General features: G+C 43.3%; 1 protein-coding gene across 8 annotated transcripts in view; it reads left to right on the top strand.

Moving 5' to 3' along the window:
* Nucleotides 1-1,081: 1,081 nt before the first annotated feature.
* The window catches only part of CAPRIN2 (caprin family member 2), a 44,758-nt gene continuing 33,443 nt past the window's right edge, over nucleotides 1,082-12,396 (top strand). For 4 of the 8 annotated variants that reach the window (XM_059682474.1, XM_059682473.1, XM_059682479.1 and 1 more), the window contains exons 1-3: nucleotides 1,203-1,333; nucleotides 2,573-2,835; nucleotides 5,028-5,090. In XM_059682474.1, the coding sequence (XP_059538457.1) occupies nucleotides 2,587-2,835; nucleotides 5,028-5,090 (312 nt within the window). In that variant the 5' untranslated portion in view covers nucleotides 1,203-1,333; nucleotides 2,573-2,586. Of the gene's footprint in view, nucleotides 1,334-2,572; nucleotides 2,836-5,027; nucleotides 5,091-12,396 lie in introns of all 8 variants that reach the window. The other 4 variants (XM_059682481.1, XM_059682478.1, XM_059682475.1 and 1 more) reach the window with 4 other exon arrangements.

Here is a 12,396-nt window from a genome sequence, read left to right as displayed (position 1 = left end):
TTCTTTCTCTGGTTATAAACAATGAAACAAATCAACAATCTAATATTTGCCTGGCCCTCAAGGACACATACGGGATTCAGAGATTCAAAGCAAAAATGCAACATTAAGGTACATTATATCACTAGGGACTGAAACGAACACAGATAATCATGGGAAAAATATTCTATCAAGAAATGTTAAACATTGTGATGATTTTTGTGTGGGCTCAGCCAACACTTTTGAAACTTGGACCTTTGTTTCCTTTATTATAGTTCTGAGTTTTCTCTGTTCTTCTCTTGCCAGTCTAAATAATTTTTATCAGTCTCAGGGACAAAACCAAAACAATTCTATTTGGTGTAATAGCTGGACACATATTGGGGCCCAAGTATTGCTGGGTGGTACTGCCTCCTTCCCCCTCTTATTCGTTCGGTATGAGAAACACCATCCCTTCCTTTAGAAACACTGATGTATTTCCAGCCTTTTCTCTTAATTTTATGCAACCTTACCAAGATTTCTATCAGTTTTTTTTCTCTGAGTGCCAATTCCTCTGTTTCAAAGCAGCAAATAAAACGGCCTCCCACTCCGTGTTTATGGCAATATTGGGGCATTCTGCTCTTAGAGGCTGAGTCTTTTCTTTGGACACGTGGCTTTTTCCCATCCTACTGTCAAGGATGGGCTGACAGGGGGTGGGGGGGGGGGGGTTGGGGTCAGAGGTGGGGGCAAAGGCACCCTTGCATTTCAAGAGTGCCCACCTACACCACCAGAGGCTCCAGCTCCGTTTAACTGGCAATTCCGCAAAGGGCCGGTGGCCTTTACCGAATGATCGAAATCACCTGTTCAAGGTCGCACAAGCAATGATTCCGCTTTGCAATCAGCAAGGTCCCGCAGGACCTTGGGGGTCTACGGCGGGTCGGCTCTGGGTTTCATACCGGCTCTACCTCGCGCCCTCAAACCTGCGCAAACGCGGGGAGACCGCGCCCACTCGCGATCGCGTTCCCGCCGCGGCTGGACCTGGAACAAACGCGCCCCGGGCCAGGCTGCTGCTGCTGCGGCCGCGGCGGGGGCACGGGAGGAGGCGGTGTCGGACCGCACGGGGCTGCGCGCGCGGGCGCGTGGGGGGCGGGGGGGCGCGCCTATATAAGCCACGCGCGGCTCAGCGCGCCGGCCTGGGAGGGAGCGCTGAGTCGGCGAGCGCCGGGCGCCGTAGACGCCGCCAGCTGGCCCGGGAGCGGAGAGGAGGGAGCCGGGAGCAGACGCCGGGGCGGGTGGCGCCGGTCCACCGACGGAGCTCTCCTGGCTCCCGCCCGACTTCGGAGGCCGGCCCGGGCTGCGGCACCCGCAGCGGCCTGCGGAGGTGAAGCCGGGCTGCGGCGGCTGGAGGCGGCGGCTGGCCTGGCAGGGCGGGCAGGGCTGGGCGGCCCCGGCCGCGGGGAGGTAGGGGCGGCTCGGCATCCCCCGGGCGGGGCCCTCCCGGCGGTGGTCCTGGGTTTTTCTCGGGGTGCTCCTCCTGTGGGGCGCCTGCAGAAGTGGCCCGGGCTGGGGGAAGGGCGGGGGTCGGTGTCCCCGGGGCGCCTAGTGGCGGCGGGTGGAGGCGGGGATCAGCGCGGACACGCATGGGGCTGGTCATGCCCTTAGTTTGGGGATGCTCCTGAGGGGGTGGGAGGGACACCTCCGATGCGCGGGACGAGGCGTGTGCGAAGGCCACTCACCGGGGCCGTGTCAGGCTCCCCAAGATGACCCCTTAGCCAGTGGTTGGGTGTAGTTATGGGTTAGTTTCAACAAAACAGAAAACCAACTTAGGGCGCTGGTAGCCCGAGAGAGTAAGTTCCTCGCTACAAACGTGTAGTGGCGACGGACTTGCCTAGCTGGCCCCAGAGCAAAGGGAAGTTAGCCTCGCTCAAGAAGCTACTTTTTAGTTAGTGAGAGTTCTAAAAAAATTGTGTTCTGGTTTGTTTGTTTTGTTTTTTTAGTTCTTTTCTTTCCTCTTCTTTCTTTCTCTCCTTCCTTCCTTCCTTCCTTCCTTCCTTCCTTCCTTCCTTCCTTCCTTTCTTTCTTTCTTTCTTTCTTTCTTTCTTTCTTTCTTTCTTTCTTTCTTTCTTTCTTTCTTTCTTTCTTTCTTTCTTTCTTTCTTTCTTTCTTTCTTTCTTTCTTTCTTTCTTTCTTCATTCTTCAAGTTGTTGTCAATGATTGGGCTTCAGGCTGGTGGTGAGGGATAGTGTAAAGAGGGGAAAGCTTATTTTCTTTGTGTCATCAGCGGACCATAGACATTCTTCAGAATGCAGACTGCTGTCATGAGAAAGCTCTGCAGCCATTGCTTGAGCAGCAGTCCTTCCTCGTGTGTGGAAAACGGAGTTTCTGGAAACATTCCCCGTGTTGTCGGTCTTGCCTGGTAAAGGTGCTAGTCCTTGGCGCTGATTGCCTTGCGCGCAGGGAGATGGAGGCGCGGCCTCAGAAGCATCACTGGGCGCTGAGCTCGCTTCTGTGGAGGAGAATTTCGAGGGAGTGGGTCTGTTTCCCGGAAGGGGAACCCCGGATGGGCCCCTCTAGTCCTAATTTACTTTGATACTGAACTTTTCCCCCTTCCCTCCTTCAGGATCAGCTGTTTCAATGGTGCAGTTCTCTTCATCGCCTTTTGGTTACCAGTCACCTTCAGGCCATTCGGAGGAGGGAAGGGAGGGGACTATGAAGTCGGCCAAGCCCCAAGTGAACCACAGCCTTGGGGAAAGCCAGCGGGCCCTGAGCCCCTTGCAGTCTCCTCTCCGGTCCGCGGCCTCTCCTTCTCAAGCATATGAGACCTACATTGACAATGGACTCATATGCCTTAAACACAAAATTAGAAACATCGAGAAAAAGAAGGTAACTTTTTTTTTTTTTCCCTTTCTCCTAGCCAGGCATATAGGCATATGCACCATTTTAGGTAAGGGTTAAGGAACTGACATTTTGGCTTTTTATCAGGGCTCATAGATTACTTCCCAGAGATTTAACTAACCTTGGGATTTAGCTGGCTGAAAACATACAAGCAGGCTAAATATTGGATATATTAAACATGTTCTGTTTGATTTGTCAGCATGACTGAATACAAATATTCTTCATAGTAACATTATGCATGCTACTGTTGAAATGTTTGAAGAGCTAGCTACTTTAAGTCAGGTTAATTCCTTGAGTGTAGTAGTAATGTTTCTTTTCAGAGATTGCCTGATTTTTTTTAGCTCGTTTCCCGTGTGACTTTCTGCAGCAGTAGATATTGCAGTATAGATGCTGCAGTCATTGGAAGCTTTAATGATGGTGGAGCCAGAAAATGTTTTAGCACTAATTTCTGGGTTGCCAGGTGATCCTTTAAGATTGTGGGTGAAAGCATTGTAGAGAGCCTTGCAAAGGGACTCTGAGGTTATACTCAGCCTAAGGTTACAGTAGATGCTGATGTAAAGATCTCCACATCATTCCTCATTTCCTGAGTCATGTAGCCTGTGGAACAGTGCTGCACGTTGCTTTGTTGTGTCACGATTCTCTTTGCTCGTGATAAGGTGAGTCATTCACCCTCTGACCTAGGAACTCTTCAATATTTTTATGCCAAGACCTAGTTAAACCTTAGGAAAGTTGTTTGTAATGGAGGAGTGAGAAGAGATTTTTTTAAAAAAAAGTCTGATTGACTGTTTCTTTTCCTTCTAAAAATGTTTTTTTTTTTTTTTTTAAATTTTAAAAAATACACCCAGGAACATAGTGAAGAAGGGCCAGTTATGAGTAGCTTCTGTGTAGCGCTAGCTCTTGCCAGTTGTCTTTTGAATGCATAGAGTTGATCACCAGAGTGATAAGGTGAGTGTGCTTCGGTCAGCACAAATTCCCTGCCACTGTTGGAAACTAGTCAGGGCAGGACCTATTCAAAGCAGGATCTCCTGATGGAGGAACTATGTGTGTAGGTATACTTATCCTCTCTGGCTTCATGATACTATCTCTTTGAATACCTATCTGACAATACCAAAGCTTTTGTTTCAAGCTTCTGAGAAAACATTTTAAAGCTATAAAGCCAAATGGGGAGGAGTCTAAATGTTCTTTTAGAATACCATCATGGGCCATGTAATTTTCATGGGGACAATAAATGCAATTTATTTGTTGTGTGTTTACTTAAATATCAAATTTAATATAAAAATAGCTTCAGTTTGAGGCTACTATAATGCTAGAAAAGAAATCTTTTACATTTCTATACTTCCATTAGGAAGTTTTTTATCCAACAAATGCCACAAAACTCAACAGGTGACTAACGGTTTAAGCATGAGGCTCGAGTAGGGTTTCTCAGCCTCAGCACTATTGACTTTTTTTTTTTAAAAAAATATTTTTTTATTGATTTCAGAGGGGAAGGGAGAGGGAGAGAGATTGAAACATCAATGATGAGAGAGAATCATTGATCAACTGCCTCCTGCACACCCCACTCTGGGGATTGAGCCCATAACCTGGGCATGTGCCCCTGATTGGAATCGAACCTGGGACCCTTCAGTCCACAGGCTGATGCTCCATCCACTGAGCCAAACCAGCTAGGGTCAGCACTGTTGACTTTTGAGGCTGGATAATTCTTTGTTGTGTGGGGCTGTCCTATGAATTGTAGGATGTTTAGCAACATCTCTGGTGTCTACCCACAAAATGCCAGTAGCATGCTCCACCTGTCTGCCATTCCCCAAGTTGTGGTAACCAAAAGTATGTCCAGACATTGCCAGATATCCCTGGGAGACATATTGCCCTGATTGGGCACCACTTGGTTAAGGGCATATGATTAACTAGTTAAGTCTTTGTAGTCTAAACATGTAGAGAGGCTATTAAGAGAAAAAAACCATTTTATTACTTTTGTAATACCAGACAAATGTTCATTTGTGTGTGATATTTTTTCCCCTGACTAGAACTCATGTACTCAGTTGCTGCATGCTTTGTAGTAAAATGATACTTTTGCAGATTGATGGATTACTTTAGTAACTGTTTTCATAAGAAACAAAGTCTAGTATTTATTTGCTTGAGAATTTTATATCAGACTGTAATAGATGCAAGTTTCTCTTTTGTAGCTCAAATTGGAAGATTATAAGGATCGCCTGAAAAATGGAGAGCAACTTAATCCAGACCAATTGGTAAGTGGTTTTATGATAATTTGGTCAGACTTGCTGGTTTCCTTTTCTTATTAAAACTGTAGATAGACTAGATGAGACCAAATATTTGATAGGCCAAAAAAGATCAGTGAAATCTGGCTTTTTTTTTTTTTGAACCTAACTATAAATATTAGACTATTTATAATTTTTAAAAATGTTGTTTAACTTGTCCATGGTATACCTGGTAATTGCAAGTTTTATCTAATATAGAGGAGGAGACTTTTTGCAATATGGAAATAAAAAAAAATGTTTCATTGATGTTTACTTTTTTGACTTGATCACATCTCCTGGCTAAGAAGGGACAAATTAATCCAAAAGTTATTTGATCTAGCTTATACATCTGTTGCCTTTTATCGTCTCAACGAAGATTTTTGGTTGTGTGTCATAGATACTGGTATTCAGGGACTTCCCCTGGCCACATTGACTCTTCTTCACTGGCTTGAATTTTTGTGATGTACTAGATTATAGTTTTGCTGAGGCACAGATTTGAATTGTGTGAGCTCTGACAATGATGTGCTCACATAGCTTGTGAGGGGACTTAGCTGGACATCCAACATCTCAACATGGCTTTGTTTAAGTAGTCATAGTATCCTATATAATAAAGGCTAATATGCAAATCAACCGAACAGTGGAACCACAGGTCACTATGACGTGCACTGACCACCAGGGGGCAGATGTTCAATGCAGGATCTGCCCCCTGGTGGTCAGTGTGCTCCCACAGGGGGAGTGCCGCTCAGCCATAAGCCTCTGCAGCAGCGCTAAGGATGTCCGACTGCTGGCTTAGGCCTGCTCCCCGTGGGAAGTGGGCCTAAGCTGTCAGTTGGATATCCCTCGAGGGCTTCTGGACTGCAAGAGGGTGCAGGCCGGGCTGAGGGACAACCCCCCCTCCCCCAGTACACAAGTTTATTGCACCGGGGCCTCTAGTGTTCAATAATGTTTAGAGTGATAAACCTTTTCTTTGTATAAATATCCTTAAAGAAAGTGTTCTGATAAGGTAGTATTGTTGATTTGGGGGAAATATTGGGGGGTAAGGATGGTGGTTCTCATGATAGCTCTTTAAAATATATCATGGACATTGCTATATTTCAGAGCTCCAGCCAGAAAAACTTTAATCGCAACAATTCTTACCAACTTTATAGCCACTTGTTCTATAATATTAACTTTGATTTCTCTTTTGAGAAATATGCTGCCAACTGCCAATTTTATATTTGCCAATAGATTAATTTTGTGAACTCTAGATTTCTTTGTCCAGTTGCCTATTTGACATCAGATTTTACCCTACCCGCCAAAACCTGTATCCCCTTTATCTTAGCTATGTCAGTTAATGGTTTGATGGACTAGAACAGCGGTTCTCAACCTGTGGGTTGCGACCCCTTTGGGGGTTGAACGACCCTTTCACAGGGGTTGCCTAAATACATCCTGCATATCAGATATTTACATTATGATTCATAACAGTAGCAAAATTACAGTTATGAAGTAGCAACGAAAGTAATTTTATGGTTGGGGGTCACCACAACATGAGGAACTGTATTAAAGGGTCGCGGCATTAGGAAGGTTGAGAATCACTGGACTAGAAGGATGGAGTTGGCAGAAAACCTTGGAGAATATTTCATGTTTCTCTTTATACTAGAGGCCTGGTGCACGAGATTCATGCATTTGGGGGGTCCCTCAGCCCAGCCTGCACCCTCTTGCAGTCTGGAAGCCTTCAGGGGATGTCCGAGTGATGGCTTAGGCACCCGCTGGCAGTTGGACATCCTTAGTGCTGCCACAGAGACAGGAGAGGCTCCCGCCACCACAGCTGTGCTCAACAGTCTTGAGCCCAGCTTCTGGCTGAGCAGTGTTCCCCCTGTGGGAGTGCACTGACCACCAGGGGGCAGCTCCTGCATTGAGCGTCTGCCCCCTGGTGGTCAGTGCATATCATAGCGACCAGTCCTTCCGCCTTTTGGTCGATTTGCGTGTTAGCCTTTTATTATGTAGGATTTTACATCTATCCCATTAGCAAGTTTGATCAGTTCTTCAAAATAAATTTAGGAACTGACCATTTTTCATAAATTCTGCTTCTGTTATCCTGGCCCAAATCACATTATCTTTCATCTGCATTACTGTCATAGCTTCCTCACAGGTTTTTCTGTCCTGCCCTCTCCAAGTCTATTCTCAATATCGTAGCCTCAGTAATCCCGTTCACATGCAGGTCAGATGGTCATTCCTCTGCTCAAAAGTCCCCATTGGTTCCCATTAGGGTGGCAGTGTGTCCTTACTGTGGCCTGCAAAGCCCTATAAAATAGGCTCCCTGCTTCCTTTTACATCTGTTGCCTTTCCTATCCTTCTTTCCCTTGTTACCTTCAACCCAGTTACACTGGCCTTCTTGCTGTTCCTCAAACATCCCAGGCACCTATCTGCCTCAGGGCTTTTTCATGTGTTGTTCCTTCTGCCTGATATATTTCCCCCCCCCCCCCCCCAGATGTCCAAATATTGGGGTTAAGGATGGGGAGCTCAGTTACCACTCTCCTTCTGCTTTTGGTTGGAAGGTCATCTAGTAAGCCTGTCTTGACAACACAATACCTCTGTTTTTCCATTCACATTCCTTAGCTACTTTCGTTTCTTAAATTTTCTTCATAGAAGCACTTCTCTGACAAGCTGTAAAATTTTGTCTGTCTGTCCTTTCCTTGCAGTGTAATTTCCATTAGAAATTTTGTCTGTTCACTGCTGTTTTCCTAGTACTTAGAATAGTGTGTAGTATATAGTAGGCATGTAAGCATGTGGGTTATTACATACCAGAGACCCGATGCGTGGAAATCCGTGCAAGAGTAGGCCTTCCTTCCCCCAGCTGCTGGCACCAGCTTCCCTCCGGCACCTGGAACCTGGGCTTCCACCCTTTGGCCACTGGCAGGCACACAGGACATGGGCTGGCTTCCCTTGGGCAGCCCACAGGCACCTGGGACCCGGGCTGGCTTCCCTCTGGCCCTGGCTTGGTCAGGAAGGACGTCCAGAATGACATCTGGAAGACATCGGTCTAATTAGCATATTACCCTTTTATTATTAAAGACTAGAGGCCCAGTGCACGACATTCGTGCACTGGGGGAGGGTGTGGGGGTCCCTCAGTCCGATCTGCACCCTCTTCAATCTGGGAGGCCTCAGGGGAGCCCTCTCCAATCCAGGAGTTTCTGTCTGTCTTTGCAATCATATGAGTGAATTGTCTGAGACCCCAACTCAGTTTGGTTTGTTGCTCACAGAATAATGGAGGCATTTTTTTTTCTTTGCTTCATTGGTGGAGATTTCCTGGAAGTTTTAGGATATCTTCCCTTTAATTTTTCCTAGACACTCTGATTTTACTTATGTCTCTCACCTTTGCTTTTTCTCCATCCCCCACCACAACAGTAACTTGCTCCAGGCTCACTTTGCTCTAGTGTCTAGGATAGTGATGGCGAACCTTTTGAGCTTGGCGTGTCAGCGTTTTGAGAAACTTTAACTTAACTCTGGTGCTGTGTCACATATAGAAATTTTTTGATATTTGCAACCATTGTAAAACAAAGATTTATATTTATTTTATATATTTAAATGCCATTTAACAAAGAAAAATCAACCAAAACAATGAGTTCGCGTGTCACCTCTGACATGCGTGTCATAGGTTCACCATCACTGGTCTAGGAGATCCGTCTGCCACCAGAACTATGATTCCCAGCATTCCTGGCGCTCCCCCTGCTCTGGGCTTCTGCTTCCAGTCCTGGGGCTGCCACCAAAACTACTATTCCCAGAATTCCTGGTGCTCCCTGCGATCTTGGTTTTCCTTTCCTGCTCTGTCTCTATCCCATGGCCTCCCACTCTGCCAAGTCCTCCAAGCCGCCAGCTCTCCCTCTCTGCTCTCCATCTGGCGGCTTGGGGAGCCAATTTCCCCAGGCTGCTCCACTCTCCACTGGCTCTCCTGCTCTTCCCCTCTGCTCTCTGCCCAGCGCCTGTGTATGCAGGTTAATTTGCATACTCACTCCTGATTGGCTGGTGAGCATAGTGGAGGGACAGTCAGTTTACATGTTTCTCTTTTATTATATAGGATAAATTTACTAAATATAAGATGATTGAATATTAGGTTTCTAGATGTGATTAAGCATATGGCTTGTGTTACTTTTGAGAAATAACATCTCATACAAGCATTGTATATTTAAGGTATTTAGAAAATGCATTTAAGTCAGAAGAAGAAAAACCTATAATCTGACCTCTCAGAAAATAGCTGTCAATAGTGTAGTATTAAGAAGCTCTAAGTTTAGGTTTTAAAATTGGTACTAATTTACATAGCCCAGAAATTAGGAAAGATTAAAGAAGATGCAGTTTTTATTCACCCTGTCTTTCCTCTGTTCAGTTTTCATTTTACAAAATAATGACTGCTAATAGATTCTTATATATCTGTTCAGAGTTCCTTTAAGCCTATATAAACAAACACATATTCTTCTTCCTGCCTTCTCTTTTTCCATTTTCTATATAACTTAGTTTAATATAAATACTTAGGGGGCCTTTATTTTTGCTTCTTCCTTAAAAAAAAAAATAGACTATTTTTTGAGCAGTTACAGGTTCATAATAAAATTGAGCAGAAAGTATGGAGAAATTCATATACCCATCACCCCATGTTTGCACAACCTCCTTCACTATCAACATTTCATTACTAGAGTGGTGCATTTATTATCATTATAACTTATTATATTTAAACCTATGTTTATGCCCTGGCCAGTGTGGCTCAATTGGTTGAGTGTCATCTCGTGCACCGAAACATTCGTCGGTTTGATTCCCGGTTAGGGCATATGCCAGGTTGTGGGTTCAATCCCTGGTCAGGGCACTTATAGGAGGCAAGCAATCCATGTTTCTCTCTCACATCGATGTTTCTCTCTCTCTCACTCCCCTCCCTCCCTCTCTCTCTAAAAATCAATAAAAAACATTAAAAAAAAGATTATTAAAAAAAATTCAGAGGGAAGGTGGGGGTTGGTGGGTGGGTGGGGAGAGATTAACCAAAGAACTTCTATGCATATATGCATATCCGATGGACACAGACAGTGTGGTAAAGGCCTGGGGGGTGCAGTGTGGAGGAGGTCAATGGGGAAAAAAAGGGGGACATTTGTAATACTTTCAACAATAAAGATTAAAAAACAATAACCCACAAAACCAACCTATGTTTACACATCATCATCACTTCCAGCCCATAGTTTACGTTTCGGGTTCATTCTTGGTGTTGTACTTTCTATGGGTTTGGGGAAATGTATGAAGGCATGTATCCCACCCTTATAGTATTGTACAAAATATCCCTGCCATAAAAATCCACTGTGTTCTACCTGTTTATCCACCCCTTTTTAATATCATGTCAGTGTTTCCACAATGCATGGTCTTTACAGTTTGGTTGAATTGTTCTGTGAAACTATCTGAGCCTGTTTTTTGGGGGGTGGGCATGGGGCTTGAGTTTTTTGTGGGTTTTTTTTTGGTAATATTCTCTACTTTTTCTTTGGAAATTGTTATGTTTAGATTTTTTTTGGAGTCAACTTTTCCAAACTTTCCTTGAAATTTGCTTATTTCATTCAGTTTCAAAAATTTATTTGCAAAGACTGGGGCAAAGTAATAAAAAAATAAGTAAAATTCTGGGGTGGGGAGAGGGCAATGGGGGAAAAGGGACATACGTAATAATTTCAACAATAAAGACATTTAAAGAATGAATAAAAACTCATACCTTTAAAAAAATAAAGATGAGTAAACAACAACAAAAATTGAATCATAAAAATCAAAATAAAATAAAATTATGTTTCTGTGTTACTTTGTGTTTGTTTCTAATTTTTTGTGTAGTTGTTTTTCCTCAGTTCACTCTTAAGTTAGTGGTTTAAAAAAATTAAGCCAGATTTTAGACTTATTTTATTTTTCTCTTTTCCTTTTATCTTGGTTATTTGCTTCATTTTCTGAGTTGAGTGCTTAATTCATTTCCTTCCCCCTCACTGATTGGTATTTAAGGCTGTAAATTTTCCTTCAAGTATTGCTTTCACTGTGTATTATGGGTTTGATACTGTAGTTTCAATATTTTTGACTAGAAATGTTATAATTTTAGTTTGTAATCCTCTAATCCAACAATTTTTGTAATATAGTAAGTAGAGCTTCCTATAATCTGCTGTTGTAACATGGCTGTTGTAACCTCTTTTGATAATATAACTCTTAAGTAAACCTATAAAGACTAAGCTATAGACTGCTAAGATTTCACTAAGATTGCACACAAGCCTAGATTTCTCCTTTGAAATAGTAAGAAGAATGTCTTAATGATGTTTTCTAGAGTCCCATTTGTAACTTTAGTATCGATTTTGGTTTTTGTCTGGATTTGAAGTGGAGAACCAAGATTCAAGTAAATGCTTGAGCAAAAAGAGAGGGGTACTTGATGCTTTCATTTCCACCAAAGTTTTTATTGTTAAAGAATTAGGATTTGGTGCCCATTCCTTGTTGCTAAACTCTGACCCTACTTTATATTTAATGCATAACGCTAAGCTCATTAAGTAATGTGGAGTCTTTTCTATAGTCTCACTGCTATTGGCCTAGTCAAGGCAAGCCACCTAAATGTTACATAAGCTTCCTAATTAATCTCCTTGTCTTGAGACCTTCTGTTCTAATTCACCAGCTCTACTTCTCCTGGTGTTCTTTTCTTGAAACAGAAATCTCAGTATATGAGTCTACTGAAAAGTTTAAATTCTGTTCAGAATTTTTAGCATATTTGAGGCTGTCTGAGATCATGTTCTGAACTATTTTTTATTTATTCAACAAAAATATATTAAGTACCTACTCTGGGAGATACTGTGCTTATTGCTAGAGTTGTAATTCCTAAGGGACAAATTTGATGCTTGTCCTTATAGATATAATGCGATGGGGAAGAGAGGCAGGAAATAAGCAAATATACATGTGATGGATGTGAAGGTAAAGTACAGAATGACAGTAGAGTGTAATCGGGAATCTAACCTAGTCTGGAGAGTTGAGGACAGCTTCTTTGAAAAAAGAAGTGCTTTAGTTAACACCTAAAAATTGAATAGGGCTTACTTAGCCAGATAAAGTGGAGAAAGAGAAAGAGCAGTGCAGGCAGATGCTAACATGTGTAAAGGTCCCGAGAAGGAAAATAATGTTTTTACAAAGGGCTTTCTAAGAAGGCCAATATAGATGGAAGGATGAGCCTGGATGGGGAAAGACATGTTATGCAGATCCTTGTATGGCATTTAAAGACTGTTTTTTCCTAAGGGCATCAGGAATATTATAGATGTATTTGAAGCAGAGAATATCTACAAGG

The sequence above is a fragment of the Myotis daubentonii genome, chromosome 2, assembly GCF_963259705.1.
Source record: "Myotis daubentonii chromosome 2, mMyoDau2.1, whole genome shotgun sequence".
Classification (NCBI taxonomy): domain Eukaryota; kingdom Metazoa; phylum Chordata; class Mammalia; order Chiroptera; family Vespertilionidae; genus Myotis; species Myotis daubentonii.
This window is presented reverse-complemented; position numbering and strand designations above follow the sequence as displayed.